At 42.2% G+C, this 26600-nt stretch overlaps 2 protein-coding genes across 5 annotated transcripts in view; one reads left to right on the top strand and one right to left on the bottom strand.

The window, feature by feature from the left end:
* The window catches only part of SAMD12 (sterile alpha motif domain containing 12), a 168526-nt gene extending 155374 nt beyond the window's left edge, over positions 1-13152 (bottom strand). Inside the window, exons 1-2 of one of the 4 annotated variants that reach the window (XR_013773742.1) lie at positions 12974-13118; positions 8843-9030 (exon numbers count right to left, since the gene is read on the bottom strand). Coding sequence is in view for 3 of the 4 variants with exons in the window: in XM_079301815.1 (XP_079157941.1) it covers positions 8843-8918 (76 nt within the window). In the remaining variant the exon portion in view is untranslated. Of the gene's footprint in view, positions 1-8842; positions 9031-12973 lie in introns of all 4 variants that reach the window. The other 3 variants (XM_079301815.1, XM_079301814.1, XM_079301816.1) reach the window with 3 other exon arrangements.
* On the top strand, positions 11765-13470 carry LOC306800037 (uncharacterized protein). Its single transcript, XM_079301813.1, has 2 exons — positions 11765-12904; positions 13338-13470. Exons 1-2 carry the CDS (start codon positions 12334-12336, stop codon positions 13445-13447), a joined length of 681 nt encoding a protein of 226 aa, XP_079157939.1. The 5' UTR covers positions 11765-12333; the 3' UTR covers positions 13448-13470.
* The last annotated feature ends 13130 nt before the right edge of the window (positions 13471-26600 follow it).

Raw genomic sequence — 26600 nt, forward strand, 5'->3', positions numbered from 1 at the left:
AGCAGGATCATTAGATTTTGCAACAGAACCTCTTCCAATATTCTTCCATACAATCTCAATATTCATATATCGTTCACATCTCAGTAATATAACCCTTCATCCAGATTCAGATCATTTGTATTCTCCTTTCCTTGTTGAAAACCCCACCTCAGTTGATTAATCTCTCTTCATGCTCCCCCACAATTGTTGTTCAACTTGTATTGAAAGCTTTCTGTGGTGGGAACTTGTTTCCTTTTGAGGAAGGAGGGTGGATGTTCTGTAGAGCTCTGACTGCACAGCAACAAGCACATAATGAATGGTGCTGGCTGACACAATAACATAGATCCACAGATTACATTTATGAAACAAACTATTATTTAAAACAAAGGTACTTAAGTGCTCTTGTACTCCTAACCCAATGGCAGAGCTGAATCTAATGAAAAATATCCACTTTTCCAGAACCTAAAGAGATTGCTGAGAAAACTCTGGAAAACTCTGACAAGTTATGAGAGTGAAAAGCTCTGTGAAAAAAAAAAACAGTAAGCAGAGCATCCAAAATGGAAAAATTACCCCATATCTGTCCTAAAAAAACTAGGATGCAATACACTGTGTACTTTTTATATATGGTGAAACACAAACTCAAGTCCTTTCCATTACACAGAGCAAGATAATTTGTTGCCCTGCAGAAGCTGGCCCATACATGTGAGCCAGTTCCATGCCCACACAGATCTTTCATGGTGCACATGCAGTTTCAAAGAAGAGGTGAAGAGCTCACAGAGCAACAAGAATGCTCTGCCCCCCCGGCTACCTTCCTCCCATGCCTTCCTCCCAGATGGCAAGCAGCCAACAGACAGCTTGTGTGAGCATGCTTGATGGTACACAGAAGTCACCAAGAGCCATCCCAAGTTACTGGCATCTGGGGCAAGCCTTGTATTTTCCTAGAGGGTACTCTGTGAATATTGTCTGGAAAAAAGCCTGAAGGCACTCTTCAAAATACAGCCTTGATATATCCGAAGTTTTGCATGGGCAGATGGAAAGTCTTTGTCTCTCCATCTGTAGGCTCAAGGCTTAGCAGATAAATCTATGATCAATCGGTACCTCTGTGCACTCACTGACTACTGTGTCAAACATTTCATAACTACTTGTTTCAGTGGGAATACTGCTGGCTGCTTAAAACTTTAGGCAGATCAATTAAGGCTACATTAAAGTCTATTTGGCAAGTACTTGAGTTATATGCAATAACAATTGTTCTATTCTAAAAAGTGATCGAGTAAAAATAGCATCTTCTTACTCATGTGCCCTGTTCTGTGTGCATCATAGTCATATGCTAGCTTTTGCTATTCAGAGACAAAAAGCAGGCACAGGAGATACCCACCCAACCTCTAACAATCCTTACAAAACTTTCATGTGTCAAATACTGGCAACCTTGCAAGCTCCATTTTATGCATTCATTCCACAGACTTAGCTGCACAATGCTAAGAGCTAAGTCCATACAATCCACCTGCTACTCCCACCATAAAATGCCACACTGTTAAAAAGGACAGACAAAAGTTTATCCATATAGTTTGAACATTAACAAACTCAGGCTGGACATAGCAGGGACTTTACAAAAAAGATGCAAATATCTTTTCAGTCATTTCAGTAGTCAAAAAGATTTATCAAGTATTTCTAGGGAAGAATACCTTTGGGCAACAGCTCTCACTGGACTTTTTCCTTCCATCTCTGCCCATTTCTTTGTCAAAAGCAAATCAAACATCCAACCACATCAAATTTTGCAGTCAGCATTTTCAATGAGAGTTCTATACACTTTCAGATGCTGCATTTTAGTCCAATGTAGCCAGACAGAAGCCCTAAGGCTTTTTGCTTGCCTTTAGTCAAAATCTGCATTACCTGGGTTTGGGTTGATCACAGATGAGACATTCACACTGAAAACACTGAAGACTTTTCAGATTGAAATGCCTTCTTACACTGACCAAATGAGCAAGACAGATCTGCACTGCAAAGCCCTTTTTGTATTTCAAGAAGCTTATAATTCATTAGTAGCTCTGCATATCCCTAGAAAACATGGGATTATTTCAAAGATATCTGACCTGAGCAGTTACTACCACTTCCACAATAGTAAAAAACAAGATTAAAAACAGCAAATAAAGATAGCTTTAATTTGTACTAAAAAATTTAGGACCATGTTAACCACTTTGTTTGGCAGAAATTTCTTACAGTAATGAGTTTCTGTACTTCCTATGGATGGTCCATCTGCCTCATCAATCAGCTTCTAGTTTTGAGAAACTGTCTGGTTTTTGCCTACACGAACTACTTCTCCATATAGTCCTCTCCCCACCTAACGTAAATTTGCACAATTCTCCCAAAACAACACTTTGAACAGCTGAAAATGTAGTCAGTTTCACCTGAATACAATCTGCTGCTTATGTTGCAACCTAGTAAATACTGCTGGCAACCTGCTGAGCAAGTAAATTCAAGATTTTGCCCGCTCTGTTCATCAAACCTGTCTATCTAATGGCCACCAAATCAGCAGCACTCACATGAAGCAAAAAAGCCCAGCAAATCAGTCAGGACTTTCCTACTTCAGTATGAATTTATCACAAACTTGTAAGTCTGAAATTCCAAAGTACTTAACTGAAGTAATATTGGTGTCTAGCTATCTGCTTCTGTTGGTCAGCATCAAAAAGCAGCACTAAGCAATTCCAAATACACTGTGCCAAAAGGCAGGCCAGTACTGAGCTGTGAATGAGCTGTACCTGTAGCTCAGACAGACACAGGCAGCAAAGCTTGGCAGACAGACACACACCTGTACCTGCAGGTCCCTCCAGTGAGTTACTTTCTAGCCTCTTATTATAACGACTACCAATCATTAATCAATTAAACAAAGAACCAGCTTATTACAAGACATGAATTTTACAATCAAGTCTCTGTTAAAGCAGTGGGATGTGCCCAACAGCTGGGCAGTGTCTTGAAGACAAGATAAGTGACAGCTCAGCAGCAAGGAAGTGGACATTGAACAAGGTCAAGAGGGCAGGAAGGGCAGATCAAAGGGGACAAGGGCACACAGGTGTAGGAAGTCGATAGAGGCAGAAGGGGATAAAGTGTTCAGAGGAGGAGCATCCATTTTAATTTGTACCTGTGACTTGTGAGGCTTTGGCCTTTTTTACCTCTTTAGAATTATTATTAGCAAGAAAATTTAAGGTAATGGCATTCCTGAGACAACTATCCCTGAACATCTCTATCTAGACAATGGGGTAGTCATCCCATGGTATGAAGCCAATTGCTACTATATGCCATTCACTCTCTCCAGGAACAATGAAAAAATACCCAAAACTAAAGCAAAAGAAGAACACTGAAAAAGTATGTTTTCAGAGACATGCTACTACATTCATATACATCTCTCTAACAAACTTTAGCTGTAAGACGGTATAAAGTCTTATACAGCAACAGAAATATATCAAAAGTAGTAACTTAGCACTTTCATATCTGGAATCAAACTAAACTCATAATTTGGTTGAAGGCCAAACAAATCTTGAGTGTAGAGAGAAGAGATCCCCTTAGTTCTTTACAGAACAGAAACACTAAACCCAGAATAAGAAATTCTCTTCCTGTATGGGTTGAGTTTGCCTTATAAGATCCTCATCCCACCAGGACATGCATGTCATCAAGTTTCTTCAGCTAAAAATTTTTTTTACGCATTTTTTACAGTTTTCCTACTAGAAACCATTCATTTAATGTATGGCAATATCCACTTACCATCTCTTATCTCACAGACTTTAGCAACTGCTGTAAACAGTTTCTTTTACACCTGCTCTTCAGGAGACAGACTGAATGTCATCACTACACTAGATAGACCTTGGTGTCTCAGCATTGCAACCTCAGCCTTTGTAATAGCAACAAGATCTCATAAAAAGCCAATGTAGTGATTGGACAGCAAAATTATTTCTGAAGCATTTTCTCATTCTGTTTCATTAAAAGTTCACTTGTTACAAGCAGCTCTTAAATTCAAGCTAGCAACAGAGGCTCATTGAAAAAACGAACCTATTCAGTCAATAAATAAGGCCAGGTTACCACAAATCCTGTGCAGGTATAGATGAACAGGAGAATACTGACAACTGAACTATGCAATTAACTTAGGGCAAAATGGATCTTAGTGAACAAAGTAATAAAGGTAGCATGCATCACCTGCACACGAGAAAACAATTTAAGCAATGGATTAAAGTACAAAATAGTTGGTCATTTGTTTTGCAAACAAGCAAATCAATAAGAAGGCTTGTGCAAGCATCTGCAGAGATTCTCTTAAATAGTGTGGAACTCTGGATTTCAAGATTGTGAGTCACACAAAGTGGCATGCAAAGAGGGTGCTACAAGAGGTAAGAATGATAAGTACAAAAAACAAAACTGGTAGATAGAGATTCAGAGACCTAAAATAATTCTCTCTCACAAGGAAAAGTATTCACCATATATTAAAACTGTCAGTCACCAATCAGCTTAGGGAAACTCCAAACTAGGTACCACTGTTGCCCTAAGGATTTCACAGAGAAAATGGAGATAAGGAAGAGTAATAACACCTGGGTATGAGTGTTCATTAGTTCCACTGCACTGATCTTGGAAGAAACTTGTATTGCATTCACTGATTAGGAAGTTGGGTAGTCATACTTAACCACAAGTTATATTTCTGAGTATGCCTCTTCTCAAGTCCTAACAGTCTATAATCAGCCAACATTACACTAAAAACCTTTTTTAAACACTAACATACCTATCCAGCACACAAAGAACAGCTCAGACACAAACAGGTTAAGTCTTTACTATGGCATCAGAGGTGTCCCACACATCCCACACTGTCCCACACATGCATGACAGATCTCTGCCTTTGCCCTGCTCATGAAAGCTGGTGTCTGCTGAACATGTGGCACAGAAATGGCTGTGATTCAGCTGTGGATCTGGGCTTTATTTCTTGTCCCATGAATGATGCACAGTCATCAAAATGCAAAGGAAAATATCTTTATTCATTATTACTAGCACAACTAGCTTGAAATCTGGCAGTTGACGTCTGTTTTCATCCCTGGCTTTCTCTCAGCTGCCTAAAAGCTACTTCTTTATCACTGTTCAAGTCTATCCCTTCCCTTGTACACTTAACTGAAGAGTCTGGAAATGCCTTCTTTTCCTTCCCCCAATAAAATTCTTCACCTCCTACTGCTTGTTCATACCACTGTATCCTACTCGCTCTAGTACCCCAGATGATTTGTGTAGCAACAAACCATCAGCCGAGAGCACACAAAGGACAATCTGAGAGAAAGCTTCTACTGATGCACATTACAATTCTTTCTTTATGTTTATGAAACAGCATTATTAAAAGTCTCTTGCTTTTACTAGGTTAGTTGCAGAGAAGCAAATCAACTCAACCAAAATCCCCTCTGGGGGAAGAAAATATATTTTTTTAAAGAGCCATAAAGGCAGGGCAGAGGAGAACAAATGAGTGAGGGAATGGAGGGAAATAATAACCAGAATGTTCAGCTGAAGAACAGGAGCTAGCACATTATATAGAAATGGAGAGAGCTGCACTAAAGACCAGCTAAAATCCACACTGTCTTCCTCACACCTTTTTTTTGTCAAACACACACTTCCTGCAAGCATAGTGGATCCTGTAATGGAATGAAGTGCTCACTTCAGCCCAAGTTCAGAACTGCACACCTCCTTTCTTCATCCAGGAGGAGCACGAACTAGGGTGAATTCCTATTATTTCAAGTAATGAAGCTCTCTTCAATGACAAGTTTAGCTCATGCTGCATAGAGAGCATACAGCTCTTCATATAGCTATTCACAGCAACTGCCTTACTTTCTGTAGTCCTTTTGCAAGAGGATGCTTCTGGCGAGAGGAGGACCTTACACAAAGGTGAGGGATATAAAACCTACCCAAGGCAGAAGCCACCAAGACTGACATCTGTAGATCTAACCTGCTTCAGGTTTTCCTGAACATCTCTGTCAGACCATACTTCAACTCACTTATAGAGGTTAGTGCAGGTGTTTCCAACCCCACCCGCTGTGGATAATCAGTATTTTCCAGGATAGCATTTCTACAGCTACAGCCCAATGTGAGGCCCCTCCTTCCCCAAATTCCCATAGCACACAGTTCCTCTTACAGAGCAGTATCAGTTCTTATATACCAGGAAAAAGAAAGCTGTGTATCTTAGCATCATGATCCTGCCTATTAATATTTTTATACCTCAGTGCCTAATTCCCCATTTCCTCTCTGTTTCTGGGTTGTCCTGTCCAAATTTCCCTCTCAGCTACTTGATGCAAATCAAATTCTTGTGGTGAGTGGAATTGTTCTGGACACACAGCAGATGAGCTAGACTTTGTCATAGAAGTCATCAAGCTGGGTCAGAGTGGAAGTCCAGCCCTTCATGCCACTGCTTAAGAAAACAGTGTGAGAGCAGGGTGTACATGAATTGATCCAGCCTTGAAGCATTAGGAATGACCCCCAAGGCTAAAAGTGCACCTGGGAAACTCCCGCATTATATGAAAAAACTATTTCCTTTTTTAGTTTAAAGCATAAAACCCTGCAGCTTCATTGTTCTGCCTTGTCACCTAGTTCCTTATCCATCATCTCCATACATCAAGGCCTAAGGATTCTCTCCATGGTTATCTCTTTTCCAAGCTAAAGAATAAGAATCTTTGTAACCCGCCCATTTTTCCTCCAAGCTGAAGAATGATATTATCTGTAACCTGCCTTCAGAGAACACACCATGTCTCTGACCAGCTGACTATTCTTTTCTGTATTCTTTCCAGTCCTTTCCTTCTTTTAGGGTGTGACAAGCAAAAGCTGCAGGGAGCATTCACAATACAAGAGCAATATGCAATGATACAGAAACAAATATCTCCCTTGCCTTGTTCCGAGCCCTCCTCATAATTCTTGAAATCTTATTTGCTATTTTGACCAGCACCAACCAGACAGTTTCAGAAGACTTTAAAATTACTCCATTTTTAGCCCTTTTCTCCACCTTTGCCTTTGGCACCTTCTAGAACTACTCCCTCTACATTCTCTGCATGTTTTGAGCAGATAATTAAGGGCTGAGCTGTGCAATTGTTAATCTGCAAGGGTAAATACCTGTATCCATTCAAAGGCAACAGCTTTCATGAGAAATAACATACAGCAAGATTTAAGCTAGTTTTAAACTCTTGAGTATCTCTTGTTCACAGAAAGGGACATTACATTAGAGATCACACAGTCTGGACAAAAGGAGAGTCAAGAGAAAAAGCAGGGCACAAGTGGGTAAAGCTGTCTCAGCCAGGACAACAGAAAAAACTGGCTCCAAAACTAGGCACAGTATCCTAGGAGACCCACAGACTCAATACTTAATGAACTGAAAAGTAGCCCTTTAACATCTCTACTACCTCTGCAAACTAACTGTGCTACTTCTAGAGACCAATGGTCAAAATAAGAACTTACAGTGCTCCACAGACACCTAGTTGTGCACCCACCAGCAAGCCTGCACAGAAAATGTTTTGGACAGAAATCTCTCCCTGCTTATCAGATCAACAACCAGCACCTGCCTGCAACTCTGACACCATCCAGCTATAGTGCCCTGTTCTGAGCCTGTCACTGCTGCTCTCCTGCCACAGCCCTTGTGACACAGAAATACTGGTTTTGTCAATACTTACCTGCAGTATGTTAGGAAATGCATCCAATGTCTAACTCTTGTCATTTGTTCACTTGTATTCCCCTCTTGGTAGAAAAAGCACACATCTGACAAGTTTTAACCTTATGATGGGATTCAATTTTACTGAACCAATAAATTTATATTAATCAGTGTCCTCCTTGAGATTCTAAGTCTTCCAAGTATTTTAAAAGGTGAGGTCCAACACTCAAGGAACTGTATCTAAACTGGTTGACATGAAAGTACTTCCTAGTTTCCAGAAACACTCATATCCTACAACCACATTTCATCCAAAGGAAACAGTGTGACACCAAGTCTGTACTTGGTACCTTGATTCCTGCTAACATGGGTTCATTTGTAAAACCAGGGAGGGTAAAAGGCTCACATAACTTCCCTAATGTCCACCCTCCACTCAAGCTGAACACACCTAAAGACACTCCTTTGGAGGGCAATTCTTTGTTGCCAAAGCTTCATTTTGGGGTCTCCAAGTCCCACAAGGGATTGCACCTTCTGAACTTCAGCTCACAATCTCCCTTTCAAATGTAGCAACAGACTGGAAAGCTCTAAGCAATGGTTAGCACACACAACCACCATGCTGTATGCACAGTGTGGGGTGGGTGGGAGGTTGAGCTGTTGTTGAGCAAGAAATAGATGTTACAGCCCATCAAGAAGGCTGCCACACAAATGTGGACAGGAGATCTGTGTTCCAGTCTGGAATCCCATAATTGCTGATGCATTTTTGCATCAAAAAAGTAACACACAGAACACAAGACCAAAGACCGATGTTCAAATCTTATGTGTCACTGTCCAATACACCTCCAGCATCAGTCCTATCCACCTTCCCTGCTATTACCCAATGTGACTGATTGGAGAGTTGAAATGAGGTGCATCTCTCAGTCTTGCTTCCAACTGGCAGCTATTTCCAAGCCACATGTCTGAATCCCTCGAGCTAAGAAGTGGTTAGAAATTACTGAAGATGATGAAATCATGTGCTATTTTTCAATCACAGGGCTTGTTACTTTGCTCCAAAGGCAAGTAAGCATGCTGAAACACCAGCCACTGGATCACCTTCCCTGAAACTTAGATATGGAGACATCCAGTCTGAACTCAAAGTGGGTGTAGAAATAAGACAAAGTAGAATAAATGAATACCTGTCAGAAGAGTTGCACTTTTGGGCACACCCTGGAACAGCATGATACGTACCTACACTGAAAGCAGCTTCAAAGCTGTCCTCTGGATGATCCTGAACTTGCTTTGACATTCTTGGCAGAGTTAGCATAGCACATCTATGAGCTCACCGTATCTCAAGTCTCTGAAGAAACACATGGCTGCATTCAACATCCATGGAGTTGCTAGGCACTGAAGGCGTTCAACCAAGGTACATCACATAGCTGAAATTCACAGGATCACTCTGATAAAAGTTGGTTATGAGCTGCAAATAACTTCAGTCCTGCAGCAGTTAACCAGGATGTCACTCCACAGAATGCCCTAACCTCCTTTGAGTCTTAGTCCCCTTAAGGATTACCAAGTGGTAAGACCAGTCATTGTCATTTTATGTCAGCAAGGCTCCACTTCTTAGTAAAAAATACTACCCTGTAGGAAAATCCAGGGCCTCAATAGCATAAGCCCACTACAGAAGTGCCATGGGAGACTGGAAGTTTACATAAACTCCCAGGAGAAGACCTACAACAAATGTACGTGGCACTTTCCAAAACCTATACACAGCAAGAAACTTCATTAAACACTCAGCATGAAAGAACTCCATGATATAAATAGCACTTTTCCTTGCAAAGGAATCTCAAAACCACCACAGATCAGAACTTCAGGGGACCCAACAGAACTGTGTGGGATCACCTGCATATAGACATCATCTGCTGGCTGCTGTTAGTCTCTCACTTTCCTGTGCAATAAACACTGGGGGTGGGGGAGGGAAGAAATCACCATTTCTCTCTTTTCCCCTTTACCTCTGCTGCACAAGAGCAAACCCAAAAAAAAAATTGAGAACACTGTTGCAGAGATCAAAAGCCTTTTTCTACTGGCTCTGACCTAGTTCTTTCATTCTTACTAGAAGGAGAAAAAGCACTTAAAGGAACATTGTCAAAACTGTTGAGTCTAAAAATAGACTTACCTTGGCAGTGCTGCCATCTCAATGGGCTCATATTAAGGAGTGCAAACTCACTTTCCTCATACACACACACACCAATCCTTTCATCAATCTGGAAGCACTGGCACTATACAGCCCAAAGGACCTCCCAGTCCACATAAACTCTTTTGGTACACTAAAGTATGTATTATATATAACTAGCAAAGAACTGTAGTCTTTCCAAATTCCCACTTCATATTTTACTGTCAGCTATCCCACTAAAAAAGTTTGGATATTTTCCTTAAGTAAACCGATGGACATTTGTTGCCATAGCTAAACCCCCAGCACACCATGCTAAGACAGCTTTAAAATAATCAGATTTGAAGAAGATTCCAGGATTTTTTTAGATAAAGTAAACAAATTTTTCGAAGATTTTCCAAAAATATAAGCTACAAAATATCTTCACCTTAGCCACACAGGGCATCTCTGAAAGGAAAAACAAAACAAAGACTGTGGGTTGATGGCTGAAGCTGACAAACAGGCAGTTCCCACAGAACAATAGCCCTGGTGGAGCTGGTGGGGCAGCGGATGTTGGCTCTGGTCAGGAACTCTCGTGCTGCAGAGTCCATGCCTCCCCTGTGCCCCAGGGACCTTTCCACTCCCTGCCAGCTGCATCCAGAGCCAGACACTTGCAAGTCTGCACAAGAAGCCAGGTGGCCCAACCATTCAAAGGCCTTGCATCACTCCATAAAAGAAAGCCCAGGAAGTCTATCCTAACCAAGCTCCCAGCTGACTACTGCAGAGACTGGAAGGCCAGACAACCTCAGTTTAAGCCTTATTTCCAAGCTTCCAAAGCTGTTGTACAGCAGGTTATGCTCTCAAGATCCCAAGCTGCAAGCCAGGAAAGCATGTTTCCAAAGAAAACAAACAAATTAAACAAACAGAAAACAAAAAAATCCCAACTGCCTGTTCTTCCTGAGTCCAGGACATTTTTCTAAAAAACTATTTATTTAGAAGATTCAATGGCAACTCTACTTTAGACTAAAGCAGGGTATGTACACTGTGATGACTGCAGTCATGAGGAACCAGAAACCTCTCAGCCTTCCAAATAAAAGCCATAATGCCACATGTTCCTTGTCAAAAGTCAGAGTTCAGGAAGAGAACACAGCTCACACCTAGGGCTCCAATAAGGCAGAAAATGCATTAAGAGAAAAGCAAGCTTTTAAGCACAGTCACACAGAAACACAGTCCCAACAGAAACTGATGGATAATGAAAGGCCTGAAATGAGAATGCATTGCAAACACACAAAGTAGTCACGGCCACACGGCTACTTGTGCTGAAATAGCCATAGTGCTGTGTTAGTGGGAGGGGAATGGAATAATGGAAAGGCAACAAAGTTGAGGGAGAAAAAAAACAAAATGGGAGGAATGCAGAATATACAGACAAGAATGCCTGTTCTGACACACCACAGGATGCATCCTGGGGAAAGGAAATGGGAAGAAGGAGTTAAAGAAAAAAATTCCATCTCGGGAGAAGGGAAAGGCACTGCTTCTCAAAGCTTTAGCAGAGCTTTCCTTCATTAATATTTACAAAGCTTTTAGAGATTCTCAGATGGAGGGCACTGCAGATATGACAGGAATTATTACAGACCTGAAAAGATGTAACAAACAGACTGAGAAGGACTTCAAGTAAATAAAGGAGGATGATATTAGTGAACACACTGAAAGAGGGGTTGCTGCTGGCATATGAACCATCTGGTGCATGGCAGTCCATTTCATTTACTTACTTACCCACTACCGGGCACGCATGCCCAGTTCATGTCATTATGCTTTTCCCACCAAAGAAATAATGTTTTTATTCACTACCTTCCTTCTTCACATCGTTTAGGTCTTCAAAATTGTCATTGGGGAAAGCAGCCTGTGCCTAAGAAACACTTGCCTTACAGAGAGGCTTGCACTTAGGATGAACAACTTGGGATGTTGGCAGACATCTCTTGGTACATAGTAGTCTCTTTTACCTTTATTTGAATTTGCATGGAAGCTGGTTTTCAGGGATGGTAAGCTCCCCACTGCCTCCAGAACTTTTAAGTTTTTCCTGGACTATAATTTGCGCTGTTCACTTGGGTACTCAGCAAAAGACAGCTTCAGCATCATTTTCAGCAATAAAGCAAGTGTCTCTGATAGAATTGTAGATTTCAGCATAACTGAGAAACTAAACTCACAGTGTAACAAGATGAACAGACAGAAACAGTGACCTACACAAAACTAAGCACAGGAGAAGGGGTCAGATGGCCAGTTTACACAGGATTCTTAAATTTTTGCAAGAGTAACCAAATAAAGCAAGATGAGGCACAAATCCCAGGACTGTCATTGCCTCAGTCTAAAGCGCTAGAAAACCGAGTGAATTTTGGGAGCAGACAGCAGGAAAGCAGATTTACACCTCTCTACTTCAACTTCCCAAAAGACCAAATGGAAAAGGAACACATAGTCAATGTCAGACGGCTAAAGGGAACCCGGCATTTGCTGGAAGACCTAGCAGAGCATCCACCTGCCCAGCGCTTGGTGACTATGGCTCAGCTACCGCGGTACTTCCCCAGGAGCCGGGCACCTTATGAACACCTCACAGCTGCCGGCTCTCCAGGAGCTGAGCATCTCGGCCCTTCGGCTTCTCCATCCCTCTGAGGGAAGGAGGGGCCGAGCGCAGCTCTGCGCCCATGCGGGGGACGCCCGGGGGTGCTGCAGCCCCGTGGGCATCGCGGTCTGGGGCACTCCGGGGATCTGGAGAGCAGCGAGGGGCGGCCGCGGGAGCCCGACCGGCGGCGGGGCGGGGGAGCGCCCGCGGCTGAGCGCGGCGCCGGGGCCGCTCCGGAGGGAGGCGGCGCAGGTCGGCCGCCCTTGCCGGGAGAGGCGGCACCTCCGGGCCCGCCGGGAAGTTGCCGATCGGAGCCTCCGGGCAGCCCCTGGCGCCTACTCCGCCGCGGGCGGGGGCGGCAGCCGCGGCCCGGCTCCGCGGCACCTGGTCCGGGGCAGCCGCGGCGCTGCGGGCGGCCGGGCCGAGGTGCGCCGGGGCCGGGGGTGCCCCGCGGGCGAGGCCGGGGCAGCGGGCGGCAGAGCGGCCCCGCCGGCGGACACCGCTCTCCCGCCGGACCGGACCGGGCCGGGCCGGCCCCGCCACGGCGCAGGTGAGTGCCCGGGGGAGGAGACAGGGGAGGGACCCCGGGGGCGGCGGGCAGGGGACGCGAAGCCCTTACCTTCCACCGCCATCCTCCCGGCCTCGCATAGTGCGCCGGCCGCCGACCCGGCCCCGGCGGCGCTGCCCCGGCCGCCCCCCCGCCCGCGCGGGCTCCGCTCATCTGCAGCCGCGGCGATCAACCTGCAGCGCTCGCTGACAGCGGGCGGGGCCGCGCCGCGGATCCCTGGGAAACGTAGTCCCGGGAAGGGCGCCCGGCCAGGCAGCGGCGATCCGTGCCGCCGGCGGGGCCCCGGGGAGAGCAGCACGGGCCGGCCGGGGCCGTGAGGGGCGGCAGGGCTGCGGACCCTCCCGAGGCGTCTGTGGGACAGGGACAGCGTGCCCCGGGAAGCTTCGTTTCACTGCTCTGGGATGTTTCTCTCCAGGGTTTCAGTCATCTCAGACATGCAGGCTGACGGCTCCAGGATCAGCCCGTCTTGTCCCCGTCCCGCCCCACCGCACTGCCTGGCCGGCCGGAGGAGTTCGTTCGCACTGACAAAAAAAATGACACACACGTACCGGGACCTCAAATTAAAGTGCAAGAACATGTAATATGCAAGTGAATATGGTCTTCACAAACCCCAGGAATTTTGACCTCTTTGAAATACCTAAATTAATTAAAAATTTGGTCTTCATTTTTTTATTTTAAGAAGGAAGCTCAGAGCCTATAAGAAATGTCTTGAAGCCCTGCTCTTTCCTTAAGCCTTCTATTAGCCAGCTTTGCCCTGAAGACCTGACTCGTTATGTGCTCTCATAAGCACTTGAAGTGTTAGCCTTTGTGTTGTACATGAGTACAGATACAAGTTTCCTGGAGCAGCATTCATGTGTTTGCAAAGTGTTAAGCATACTCACAGTGCTAGAAGTACATTCTAAATAAAGAAAATTGAGAGGTTATGCTGGTGCTCCCAGGTGCAATACAGTCACACATCTGATCTCGTGTGCTGGCAGAATGGACTGATATTCACATGCTTTCTGTGGAAACATAGGATGTCTATAGATATCACAATTTTCAAATACATACATACAGCCTTCATTGCATAATAAGCTTCTGTGATTTTGGTGACATTTTGTATTGAGCTTATGTATTCAAATATTAATAATTTATTTGACTGTGACAATATTTGGAGATATATTGGTGTAATTAATGCAAATGTGAAGTACTGTTTCCTTGTTTGGAATGAGTTGGGAGCCATGGAGGGAATAAATCAAGGCTCAGAGTTGAAGTGGCATGGACATGGAGAGCTGGAGTTCTATCCCCCATTAGTATGCTGAATTTCTGACTAGTAACTACATTTCAGCTCTGGACCCTGAGGACATCCCTGGTGAGTACAATTTTACTGAGCCCTTTAAACAGCCCTGTAGTTTTTAATTACAACTTCATGCTTGCTGAAGAACAGCAAAATTATGGCTGTGACTAGATAGCAAATAGGGCATGACAGATGTTAAAAGGTGTAGTGTGTGATACCTAATAGCTAGTGAAACCTAATATTTAACAGTATCTAAAACCTTCAGAAACTTAACAAATTCTGGTCAAAACTAGACAAATTGTTATTTAGTGTATGTTGTTCATTAGACCAAAGAGGCTGTGAATTGATTCAAGGGTTTGTGTGAATTGATTCAATTAATCTATGGTAAAGTACAATCTGTTTTGGGAAGAGCATTCAGAAGCATCAGGTGAGACTGAGCTAGCTTTCTTAAAACACCCTGCTAAATTAGAGTGTAGAAAAATATTATCTTTCTCTGCTCAGAAAAAGCAATTTCTTGCTTTCTCTGCCTTGCTTTCTTACTTTTCCTTTTACCTTGTCTCATTTCAGAAAGGTTTCTTCTTAACTTTCTTTTAAAAGTGTAGCAAACTTCCTTTAAACAGACTTGGTTTGTCACAGCTACAGTCAGTTTGCTCTGTACTGTGCCCTAGGTCACCAGATGAAAAGGCAGTACTGACCAGAGGCTCCTTAGCCATTCTAATTATTTCTGAATAGGATTTCTGCCAGCTAACATCAGATGAAAGTACAGTTGATGAATGTCTGTCAACAGCATTGCTTTACTGCAAGAGTTCTGCAGTCTAAACAAGATGTTACACTTGTATACTTCACTACACTGTTATCCATCATCATTTTTCTCTTTTTATTCCCCTTTCACCTTACAGAAATTCAACAGTCATTAAACTTTAAGCAACCCCTTGTGCTCCTAAGTCTTTTCTGTAAAACAGTGAAACTCTCACTCATCTTCATCTGATGATTTTGTTAGCAAGGTACTTCTGCCATATCATTGTGACCCAAGGTTTTCCAACGTTTTTATTTTATTTTGGGTGCCCAAACCACATGCACAGGAGCAGTTTTCAGGAGCAGTTGAAGAAACATCTGAAAATTGTTGACCTCAAGTCAGGCACCATGTGTCTCTGGCAGTGAACAGAAGTACAGCCATGTCTGAATATGTTTGGCTGTGATTTGCTTAGCTGAGTGGGCCTAAACTGTGATGGTGAGATTAAAACCATTCTAAGTTTGTTGTCAAACTCAAGTATGATAGAAACAGGACCACACCATCTGCCTAAAATTTTGGTATCTGGACTCTTACATTGCCTCACATATTCCTGGGAAAGAATATGTGGAAATGGGTGTATATTTCAAAGGTGATAAGTATGCTGAGATTGGGAAAAGGTGTGGCAGGAACATGTGGAGGACTATACAGATTTAATACTGATGAGGAAGGAGAAGTGGAGCTTTCCACTTCAGTGCCTCTGCCAGTATAGAGGGCTGGAAGAAAAGGGGAGGGCTGTAGATGGTTCATGTTCATGCACATGCTCAGCACACACCCTAGGCCAGGAGCTGCACTTGTTTGCTAATGAAAAACAAGAAAGTTTCATAGACACTACACTGAAGGATGTAGGTGGAAATTCAGGTGTGGAAGCAGTGAGTAGAAAATTCCCTTCCAATTCCCCTCCCTTTGTCAGAGTCAGCCACATAGCTGAAAAAACAGCTTGAGGAATAGTGGGTGCCAGATCTGGAGTGAGAGGAGGAGGGTGTGGAGTTTCTCTGCATTCTCTTTTTTTCTTGAGGAAGTGGCATTTCCTAAGAAACCTGCTGAGACTCATGCAAATACATGAAAGGCACACAGAGAAAGTGGAAAATGCTGGGTGCATAGCTGCTTCTTTTTTTTTTTTTTTTTTTTTTAATTTATTTTTTAACCCATGTAAGCATATACTGAGAAAAGGGGAGAAACAAACTTTTGGTATAATGCTCTGATCCATGGAAACAGATTCTTATGCTAGTGTGGATACAGGCTTACTGCCACAAAATGACCCAAGGTTTGGTATGTGTCAAAGTGTAAGTAAGCACTAATGTTCAGAAGCAGTGTTCTGGGATCTGAGAAAGACTTCAGAAGAGCTGTTAGGCAAGGAAATTATAGAAAAAATGTGTTTAAAATACATGTAATATGATTTTAAATGTCACTAAGGCTATGAAATTCAGGTTTTACTAGTGTAATTGTTTAATTATATAATTAATAGTCTTTGTTTATACTGTTGCTGAAATATACTTTGAGTATTGTTTATGTTACACTCCTGCATTTCCTAATTGTCAAGAATATTTTGCATGATAATCCATAATACTACATTAAGTGCATTTAGGGATTTGTAGGAGACTCAAAAACAATCACAAGATGTCTGGAAGGTGTATTTTATCATTATTGTAGCATTATCTGGTGTCTTCTCTAATTTTTTTTTCAGTTATTTAATTATTTTTAAAATCAGTTAGAACATTCTTAAAGAATCATGATCCCTGCTCTAAATTTCAAGGAAAAAAATTGTATGTGAGGGTTAAAAAAACCCAGAAGATTAATAGAATTTTTTGTGTTTTACTTAATTTGATAGAAGATGAGGGAAGGGAAGTGGGTGGGTTAACATGATCTGTACATGTTTGAGGCAGACAGCACTATATAAAAATGTCATTCCTTTTATAAATATGAGGTTAATTCTATTTTCCTGTAATATCTATGTCTTATGCACAAAGAATGGTACTGACTTTTGCCATCATTAAATGTTTTGATGGGTTATTCCATTCATTGCTTTATGGTAAACTAAAGGTAAGTTTTATACAAATGTGGAAACATGCCACAGGTTTTCCTCCCAAAGCAAGTTTGTGACAGCTCTCCCAGCAATACAGTCCAAAATCAGGAGTGTGGCTGCAGGCAGAGACCACAGCTGTGACTGCCTCACGTGGCAGCTTTTTGAGTCAGGCTTTTCCAATCATACATGGGACGAGGCTGAGAGAAACTGGGCATAGACTGAAAAAAGAGAGGTTCAGGCTGTGTATAAGGAAACTATTTTTCACCTGGTGGGCAGTCATTTATAGGAGCTCATTGCTGCTCAGAGTTTTTTGGTGGTTCCCAAGCCCCCTCTTTCCCACAGAAAGCCATAAGAAACCTGCTCAGATCTTTGCACCTGATCCTGCTTGGAGCAGGAGACTGGGCTACAGACCTCTTGTGGTTCCTTTTACCCTAAATCATCCTGTGATCTCATGAATGCCTTTAGCTGTCCTGGACTAGCACTTCTTTCTAAAGTGGTCGATTAACTTCCTGCAAACATTAACCTCAAACAGCCTTCCTTTCCTCTGAAATCTGGTGCAAAGCCTGTTGAATGCTACACCCATGAGTTACCTGGCTCTCATGCACTATGACTGCCCAGCGTGGTAGCAAAAGGAAGTGGGTGGTGAAGTTGGAACAAGTGAGGGTGGTTCACTGATGCAAAATTTGGCTGTTTCAGTTCATTTGTACTGGAGATCTGAGAGCAGTAAATGAGATTTGTGCTCTCCTGAAAAGTATGTGTCTCTTTCCTGCAGAGAAAAATAACATATTGAGTGCCCTCCTTGCTCATGATTGGAGAGTATGAATCACTGAGCCCTGTCACATTAGCATTTCTCATAATAAATGGAAGAATCATACCTAATAGAGGCTGTGTATTTAAACAGAACTAGAGAAGCAGTCTACTATAGCATGTCTATGTGATCAGTAGGCAAACAGTTGAGTAACTTGTTTAAACAATCCTGACTAATGCTGTTGTTTGCTGAACTGCAACTTGATGTGGACTGGAAAAATTCAGTGCTGTAAGTAACCTGCAAGTATTGAATTACAGAGCCATTGGGGATGGAAGGCAGCTCTAGGGATCATCTAGTTTAAACCTGTGCTCAGAGCAGGGGAACAAGAGAAGGTTTCTCAGGGTCATGTGTATTTTGGTTTGAGTATTGCCAAGGGTGGATACTGTACAAGGGTGAACTGGGATACTTGCTCCAGTGTTTGATCTCTTCTCAGTTTCTTTTCTCATTTAAATGGAATTTTCTGTATTTCAGTTTGTGGCTGTTGCCTTGTTTCTGAAGACACTGCTGAGAGGAATCTGTCTCCCTGTTCTTTGCTCCCCACTGTTGAGTATTTATGCACATTGATGAGATGCCCCCAAAGACTCTTCTTCTGTGAGCTGAACAGGCCCATCTCTCTGAGCCTCTTCTTGAATAAGAGATACTCCTGAAGATGGTGTACTACTTAATCATCTTCATGGTCCTCAATGGACACACTCCAGCATGTCCAGGCTTCTTTGAATGGCAGCATAACCATCTTGTGTATCACCCACTCTTCCCAGTTTGAGATTATCAACACATTTGGTGAAGGTGCCCACCGTTCCATTATCCCAGTTCATTAATGACAGACGTGTAGTGGCCCCAGTATGAACCCCTGAAGTAGACCACTAATGTCTGGCTTCCAAATGGATTTTGTGCTGCTGATCACAATCCTTTGAGCTGAGCATATCAGCCCGTTTTGATCCACCTCACCAACCACTTACCTGGCCTGTTCTTGATTGGTTTTCTAAGACAGTGTTATTGGACACAGAATTGAAAGCCAGTCGTTTCATCATAGGAGGCTGTCCAGTCAGGCATGTCAAGTCAGGCTTGATTTCCCCTGTGCAAATTTATTTTTGACCGTGGATTCCAATACAGTGGCAGTCCTATTCCAAATACAGGAAATGGTTTCCTGGATAAGTTTCTCCATCACTTTCCCAGGCATCAAAGGGAGGCAAACTGACCTGTAGTTGTTCAGATTTGCTCTGTTCTGGTCATCAAGAATCTTCCCAAGTTGCTGTGAGCTTTCAAAGATAATTGAGAGTCATGTTGCACTGGTGTTTGCTAACTCCCTCAGCACCTGACAGGTGCAAACCATCAAGCCCTGTGAGTTTATACATATATCCAGTATGTTTAAATGTTCCCTGACTTAATCCTCATCCACCCCAGTATGTTTCTTCTGCCAGTTCTCACTGCTCCTAGGGGCCTGTGATTGCTGAAGGCTGGCCCTACAAGTGAAGATGAAGTGAAGAATGTGGGATCTGACCTTTAACAACAGTAATGTTTGTCACTTACCTTGATGCCAGTAGAAAGAAGCTATAAGTAATAGCCAATACTGTGTTGATTTTGATGTAATATACCTAGTGTGATCCTCTGAATGTCAGGGCTGTCATGGTTGAAGCTGAAACCAGGACAGAGCTAAAAAAAACTGCATCTCCTTTTCAGGTCTTCTGTGTGCTGGATTTGGAGGGAAGTAGTTGTGTTATTGCAGAAAATAATAATTTCATAATGATTCGAGTTGATAAGGTCTGAGCACAATGACCTTTACCTGCTTATGAATGACTCAGAACAGTGTTGAAAAATTGAAGTGGTTAGCAGTGATTTGTGAGCATTTATTAAGGCAAATCAGATAATTGCATTTAACATCACAGATGGCTTGTATTTTCTAAAGTGCTTTTACTTCAGTGCAATAAGATGACTCAGAAGCTCAGTAGGATATTATGGCCTTGATTTTTCATTGCCTCACACCTCATATAGTGAAATTCCCAGTGCAGAGGAGGTGTAGGTCCAGTATTTATTGCAGGATTTTATGCTTTTAGTGTGCAAAAATCAACTGCTAGGAGCAGTGCAAAGCATCAGGGCCCTATCCTCTTTCTTATGCTACTTCTTATCAGTTTTATATTTTGAGAGCATTACTTTATGTTTCCCCTTTGTACATTACATACTTTTACTACTTGTAGGGACAAGGGAATTTATAACAATATAACAGAACATTAAATTATCTCTGGCATCCTGGAAAAACCATCTCTTTCCACATTCCTAAAAATCTTTTAATTATTTCTGAACAGGTTATTTTAGTTTGCTTTTTAATAGAAAGGGAAATCCACAATAATCCAGAGCACTGTCCCATATGGGGAAACATAACGTCTGCTATTTCTTGGCAGAGGAGCAGCAGCATAGGTCTGTTTCCTCTTGGCAGAGAGCAGGAAGGGTAGGATTCATCTCACTGAACTTTATCTACCAAAGCATCAAGCACTCTATAAGGGTGCATTTCCTAAAAATCACCAAAGGGAGGAAAAGCAGCATTTTTTGCATGTTGGCTTTTGAATTTGCTTGCCTTTAGCAGCCCAGGTGACCAATGAGCTTAAACATGTAGCTCACAGAGGACTAGGTTCACAGAAAGAAATCTTACTTTCACTTCCTACTCACTTTATTTTCGTTTGTCCTTGAGCAGAAATGATCACAAATATAATGTGAACATATATTTCTCTGGAGCCCCAGACTTAAAACTAGTTATTTCCTAGGAAGCTTTTATTTTTGCCATAATTGGAACACAGGAGAGCTTCAGAGATGGTGAAAGCTGCTGCTATTTGTAACACCATCAAAAAACTATAGTATTGTGCAATGAGGCATTTTTGCATGCCAAGAAACATCACTCCAGATACAACATTACCCAGAGAATCTCAAATAGGTCTCTGCTGGAGTGATGACAAAGAACCAATAGTGTCTCTCACTGACCAGTCAATGATCCCAGTCCAGGCTAACAATGGAGTTTGCAGCTGGTGTGGACCTCTGACATGTAAGCTGAGGGACCAGAAGCACTGGCTGCAGGCAAGGCTGTGAATTACAAACCATTGAGTATAAGCATGCACAGGTTTTGTCTATGCAAATGCACAGCTCAAGCCTCTGGTGCTGTGGGGATACATCAGCTGGAGCTACAATAAGTAATTAACAGTCTGTCCAGCCACTCTGCTAATCTAATCACTCAGCACTGCTAATCAAATCACTCCAGTAGCTGGAGTGGTGCTTCCTGAATGCCAGTGCTCCCTAAAGCTAGGCTAAGTACAAATGAAGTCATTCAGGTGTATTAAGTTAAACTAATGATTGCAAATGAAGACAAGCTTTGAGACTGCCAAGTCCTCAGTTCCTGCTTTCTTGCACCCATAAAGCATTATCCCAGGAAAGTAGACAGGGGTTGATTTAGATTAGGTTGGCATAGAAGGTAGGGGAGGATTTGAGTGCAGTATGTAGCATAGGTTTGTTGACCCAGGATAAGCTCAGGATAAGGGAAATCTTTGTTCACATTGGCTGAATTGGCTATGCATGGGTCTTGCTGTTAGTTCCAAGGATAGGTCACAGACTGCTGGGGTGATGTAAATAACCCAAATAATGTCCTGTGATACTTATTTTTCTGTTCTAGTGGGAGAAAATACTGACTTGTGGAACAGCACATAGCCATGTGTTCAGCTTAGGCACTGTTGCTGTCCAAGCAAGAATTGTGATGTGAGAGGTTGGTTTCTGGGAAGGAAGTGCACCTTTCCCATTATTGCCCAACAGTAGAAGCAGCAAGTCCAGTTCACCAAGGCCCTTTGGAGCTGTCACTCTAGCTCTCTGGCCCCTTTTCAAGATTCCCTGTGCCTGCTGTCTCTCTGTCCCCAGAGTTATGTGGAGGTCTGTCTGGGATAGGGGAGGAGGTTCTTTCAGTGTTATTAGTAGGAGAACATGAAGTTCTTCCATTTCCATCTGTATGACTGAAACCTCTTGCAATCCCCTGACATTTTGCTTCCTTAGCTCAGCATTTTATGGTAACTGCAAAACTCCATTCTATTGTTAAATTGGATTTTGCCATCCCAAAGATAAGCACAAAATAAGTAGTAAGTTATTTTGTGCCCATCTTGGCAAGTGGCTTTGTGTGAGCTGCTTAAAAGCCTTGGGGGAGAGGACTGGGAAGGGGAGATTATGGAAGACAGCAATGCCAAGCAGCATTGCAGGCTGAGTACATTACTTAAGTGCCCTTGCAGACATTATGCAGCTGTACCAAAGCTGGTGAAGGTGTCCCCAAGTGCCCCTCTCTGACACATTGCAATGGAGAAGCTCTGAAACATGCAGTAATGCAAGTGCTAGTGATGTTTGCGTAGAGGTTCCAGCACCAATTCAGCTGTCTAAACACAAGTGTTTGGTGTCCTTTGAGATTCTTTCAGTGACAGCTGTGACAGTCCTTGTGGTAGACTTTTCCATCACAGTGCAGTGTCCTACTGAGCAGCAGAAGCTGTGTGACTGTCCTCTGGGGCCCTGGGGGAAGGCTATGCCCAGCAGTTCTGTACTTACCATTTGTTGTCCCAGCTGCACAGAAATGCCTGCCAGGAACAACAGAGAGCTGGGAACTGCTCATTTCTCTCCTCCTCAACCCTGTGTGGAAGGTGCTGGTGGCCTTCAGAAGGTTCTGGTAGTCTTCAGGCAGTCACCCTGTGCTCCTCCCAGCCACAGGGCAGAGGAGCTGCAGGCATGGACATGCCCAATGTGCATTCAGCACTTTCAGTGGGGCTGCAGCCAGAGCCAGTGGAGGTCATGGTGCCCAGGGACACAGCTCTGACCCATGCTCAGCCCTGATGAACACATTTTGTGTGTAGACCAGGAATGAACTGCAGCCATCCATGTGGATGCTCTTGGTTCAATTCACGTAGCTGAAGGAGCCTGAGCTGGTGTTACATTACTGATATGATTTTTGAGGACAGTAAGCATCCATGCTCTGAGCCCAATAGCTTTCACAGCATTATTTGTTGAGGATAATAGGCAAAAGGAGTCTTTAACTTTGTGTCTTACAGGTGAAAAATCTGTGTTTTCTCCCTAAGATTGTTACTGCAGGTTATTTTTAGGAATGCCAGTTATAATGACTTCAGTATTTTTAACACACAGGAAGAAAGCAAAGAACAATCTTTTAGTTATGCTTTTATTTTTCCACTTTATTGCCTTTTTTCTACCAGTTTGAGCACATCTGTTTTGCAAGCCTATAGCAGCAGAAATCTGAATTATGTGACAGAACTACAGATTCCACATATAACTTTTTTGCTCTTTTCCAAATAAAAGTGAAAACAAAGTATTTTGTAACATACAACCACTTTGTAAGGGTTTTAATGCTTCTTTTTTCTTTCTACTTCTCCAAAAGATGTTTTCAAAGAATTTTCTTTTAACTGGAAACCATCCACTTGTAATGAGAACTTGCTGACACCTAATTGCCATCTGCCTCCTTGAGTTTGTCTCATAAGACTGCTTCATTTTTTGTTTGTGCTCTGAACTGCTCCTCTGTTGCTGCTGTGGTTTATACTCCAAGTGAATTCTTAAGTCATTGTAATTTAAGTTTTAAGGCATTTATTCTGTATTTTGCCCATACCAGAACTACACTAAAAAGCCTTTAGAGCTAAATACCTGTTAGCTGCAGAATGTAGATGCAAGATTCCTACCACAACATGGGTGGTGCTTGCTGGTATACCTGCGTTAAAAATCTCTTTTCTTATCTGATGACACTGTATCAGAAAGACAATGCAGTACACAGCAATATGGTGTGAGAAAATTACTGCAGTTCTCTCCAATAAGGAAGTACATGGTATCTTCCACAAAATTAAAACTACCCTTTTGTTGTGCACGCCATACCATTAATAAGGCCTCCAAAAGAGCTGTCAGTGCTGCCCTGTGCTGACCTTCAGCCCCATGGTGAGTTCACCTCCTGTCAGAAGCAAGGACTCTTTCACTGACTGAGGGCTGAATAGGTCTTTCAAAAATGTTTGGCAAGCCACATCTAAACGTGCCTCTTACCATTATGCCATAAAAAGCTTTTAGAAAGTCTCCAGTGAAGCCTGCTTTCCTGGAAATAATTTCTTTTCAAATGCTACTGATATTTTCAGGTTCTCTGTTTTCCTGAAAATAAGCTTCCAATGGTGCCCCAGCATCGTGCTTTTGTTCCTTAAGAAGAAATTCACATCCTAAGATGGTGACACAATACACACTCCACTGTCAGGTTTTTCTTCTGAAAATGAGTTGAGTTGTAGCATCAGCTAATTGTAGATGTTCTGTGTATCATTTAGTGAAGTAACAGGATAGTGAGTAACACTGCACAACTGCAATTGGGGCAAATCCATTTGCAATCTTAAATTAAGGTGTTTTTGGTTGTTAAGCCATCTTACTGCCAGAAAGCCACTTAACTTCTGTGTAACAGATGTGATAAGGATTTTCTTTCAAATAATTGTGGTAGCAATTCCAGTACTGTCAACAATTAGCTTTTATTGTTCAGACACCTAGTGAAAATAAAGATGGGTGAAACATGTCCTGTGGTTAGTTTCTGATGGGCTTTTTATATCAGTGAAGAACTGAGTTTATACCTGTAAATTCAAGTTATTTCACTGACTGATAAAATTAGCTATTTTGTATCTCTGTTCATTTGAATCCCTCTATTATTCACAGAAGAAAATAATCTGTATGCTGTTTGCATCTATGGCTTGAGGGGTAGTTTCTCTATTTTTATGTATATGAGTCTTTGAAGAGCAATATACTCTCTCTTGGTTTTATTAAGTGTTCTTGCATCAAATATAGTGGCCTTACTACTATCCCAAAGGGCTTAAGTAAGCAGAGCTCTGTCTTCGTAGAGTGAGGCATCAGGAATCAGAGCTGCAGTAGCACAAAATGAAATAAGGTAAGTGCTGTGCTACTTATGATCCAGGATTTCATTTTTTCTGTGCATCTGCCCAGGGTAGGCTTGAAATTCTCTGAAGTGGTTCTGATCTACACCTCAAGCACAGTTAAGGACAAAGTTTATTTAACAACATGCAAGAAATAAGCCTGAAAAACAGTTTGCCTGCTATTTTTCAGACAGTTCTAAGTTTTTATATTTGCAAACTATTTGTTTGTAAAATCAAGGTTAGATTCTTGTCCTGGTGAAAAAATTACATTCCTAAGAAAAGATGATTCTCTCCATCTGAAGTGTTATCTGGCAAAGTTCAATTTCTGTAATGCTGAGTTGGTGCAGGATGAAATGATTGGTGTTGCTACTGCTTGTTTTTCTGTATTCCTGCTGGGTAAATTAAAGAACTAAAATTAAAATTTCATCTAAGCAGTACTGGATTTTAGACAATTTAATAAAAAACATAGATACCATTTCTGAGAAGCATTCAGACATTTGTCCCAGAAGGTCCCAGAAGGCTGTGCAATTAGTTAAATTTAAATGCTTGTCTGTGGACAAAGAGGAAACACACCTTTTATGAAAAAATCAAGATTTTATGTTTTTACAATATAAATCTTAATAGATTAATTTAAGAATAACTTTTGGCCCAGATTTAAGTATTGCAGAAAAAGAAAGAACTACTTAAAAAATTCATATTTTATACAGAAAGGAATTATCAATAGTGGTAATGGTGATAATAGTAATAATAGGAATGAAGATAAAGAAGATAATGATTTTATACAGTTTAAATTGTTATATAGACATTTTCCAGGTCCTATTCCTTTTCCTGGTGTTACCCTTCCACTGCCTCTCAAAACCTGGGTGCTTGTGAGAGAGTATGGTGATGCAGCAGCATCTGGAGTCCTTTGCTGTAAACACCATTATATCTTGGTTTTACTTATTCAATCTGAAATGTATTTTTACACCACAGTTTCCCAAATAACTCTCCCAGCCCTGCTAGCTCTGCAGACAGGAGCCATGTTGGTCACAGAGGCCTCATCTGGTGCTCTGTGATTTTGTTGTCATTGCAGATCATATTTTGCCATTCACAAGACTCAGTTTCTCCTAGTTTTAGTCTCCAAGTTTTTGACTCATAATAAATAACTGGGCTCTGCATTGCATAAACATCACATGGTAAAGAAGTGCAGTTCCTGTTACATGTTTGCATATTTATTGTGGTAGTCCTGGAGCTATGTGCTTTTCTAGTAGAGAATTCACCAGGCACACAAATCACACCTACTGGCCCATCTACATGCAAACAACCAGACTCAGAAATTTCATCTTCAGGTAACAAACTGCACATAAACTTGGAAAGTCTTAAATATTCCAAGTAAACAGTTTCATGTTACAGGAAGTAAATAACCAACATCCAATGTTAATTAAATAGACCTCTTGTCTGCCTGATGACACAAGAAATGCTGACATGATGTGTCTTCATTGCATTTGAGTTTGCTTCTGTGCTAATGCCAAACATTAGCTGATGTATGCCACCCAAGCATGTCAGTACCGGTTTTTTTGCAGTGTTCCCATCAAATTTTCTTCATAAGAATGTGAAGTAATATAAAGAAGATTTTCTGAGATGCTGGCAGCACTGTGGTTCCTACTGTGCCTCTGTTTTTCCCAGAGCCTGGGGCTTGTGTCTGCAGTATTGTATTTTCTCTTGGCCAGGCTGTAAGCCATGTATGTACTGCTCTTACGGCTTGAACAGTGTGAACTGTGAATCACCTGCCCTCTTAGTTGTGCTGTCATCAGTTTGCTCTGGATGGCAATGACTGTACTCTTCTTTCATGTCACATCTTGTTCAGGCAGCATGAGCTCTCTGCAGCAAA

Source organism: Erithacus rubecula, assembly GCF_903797595.1.
Source record: "Erithacus rubecula genome assembly, chromosome: 3".
NCBI classification, from domain to species: domain Eukaryota; kingdom Metazoa; phylum Chordata; class Aves; order Passeriformes; family Muscicapidae; genus Erithacus; species Erithacus rubecula.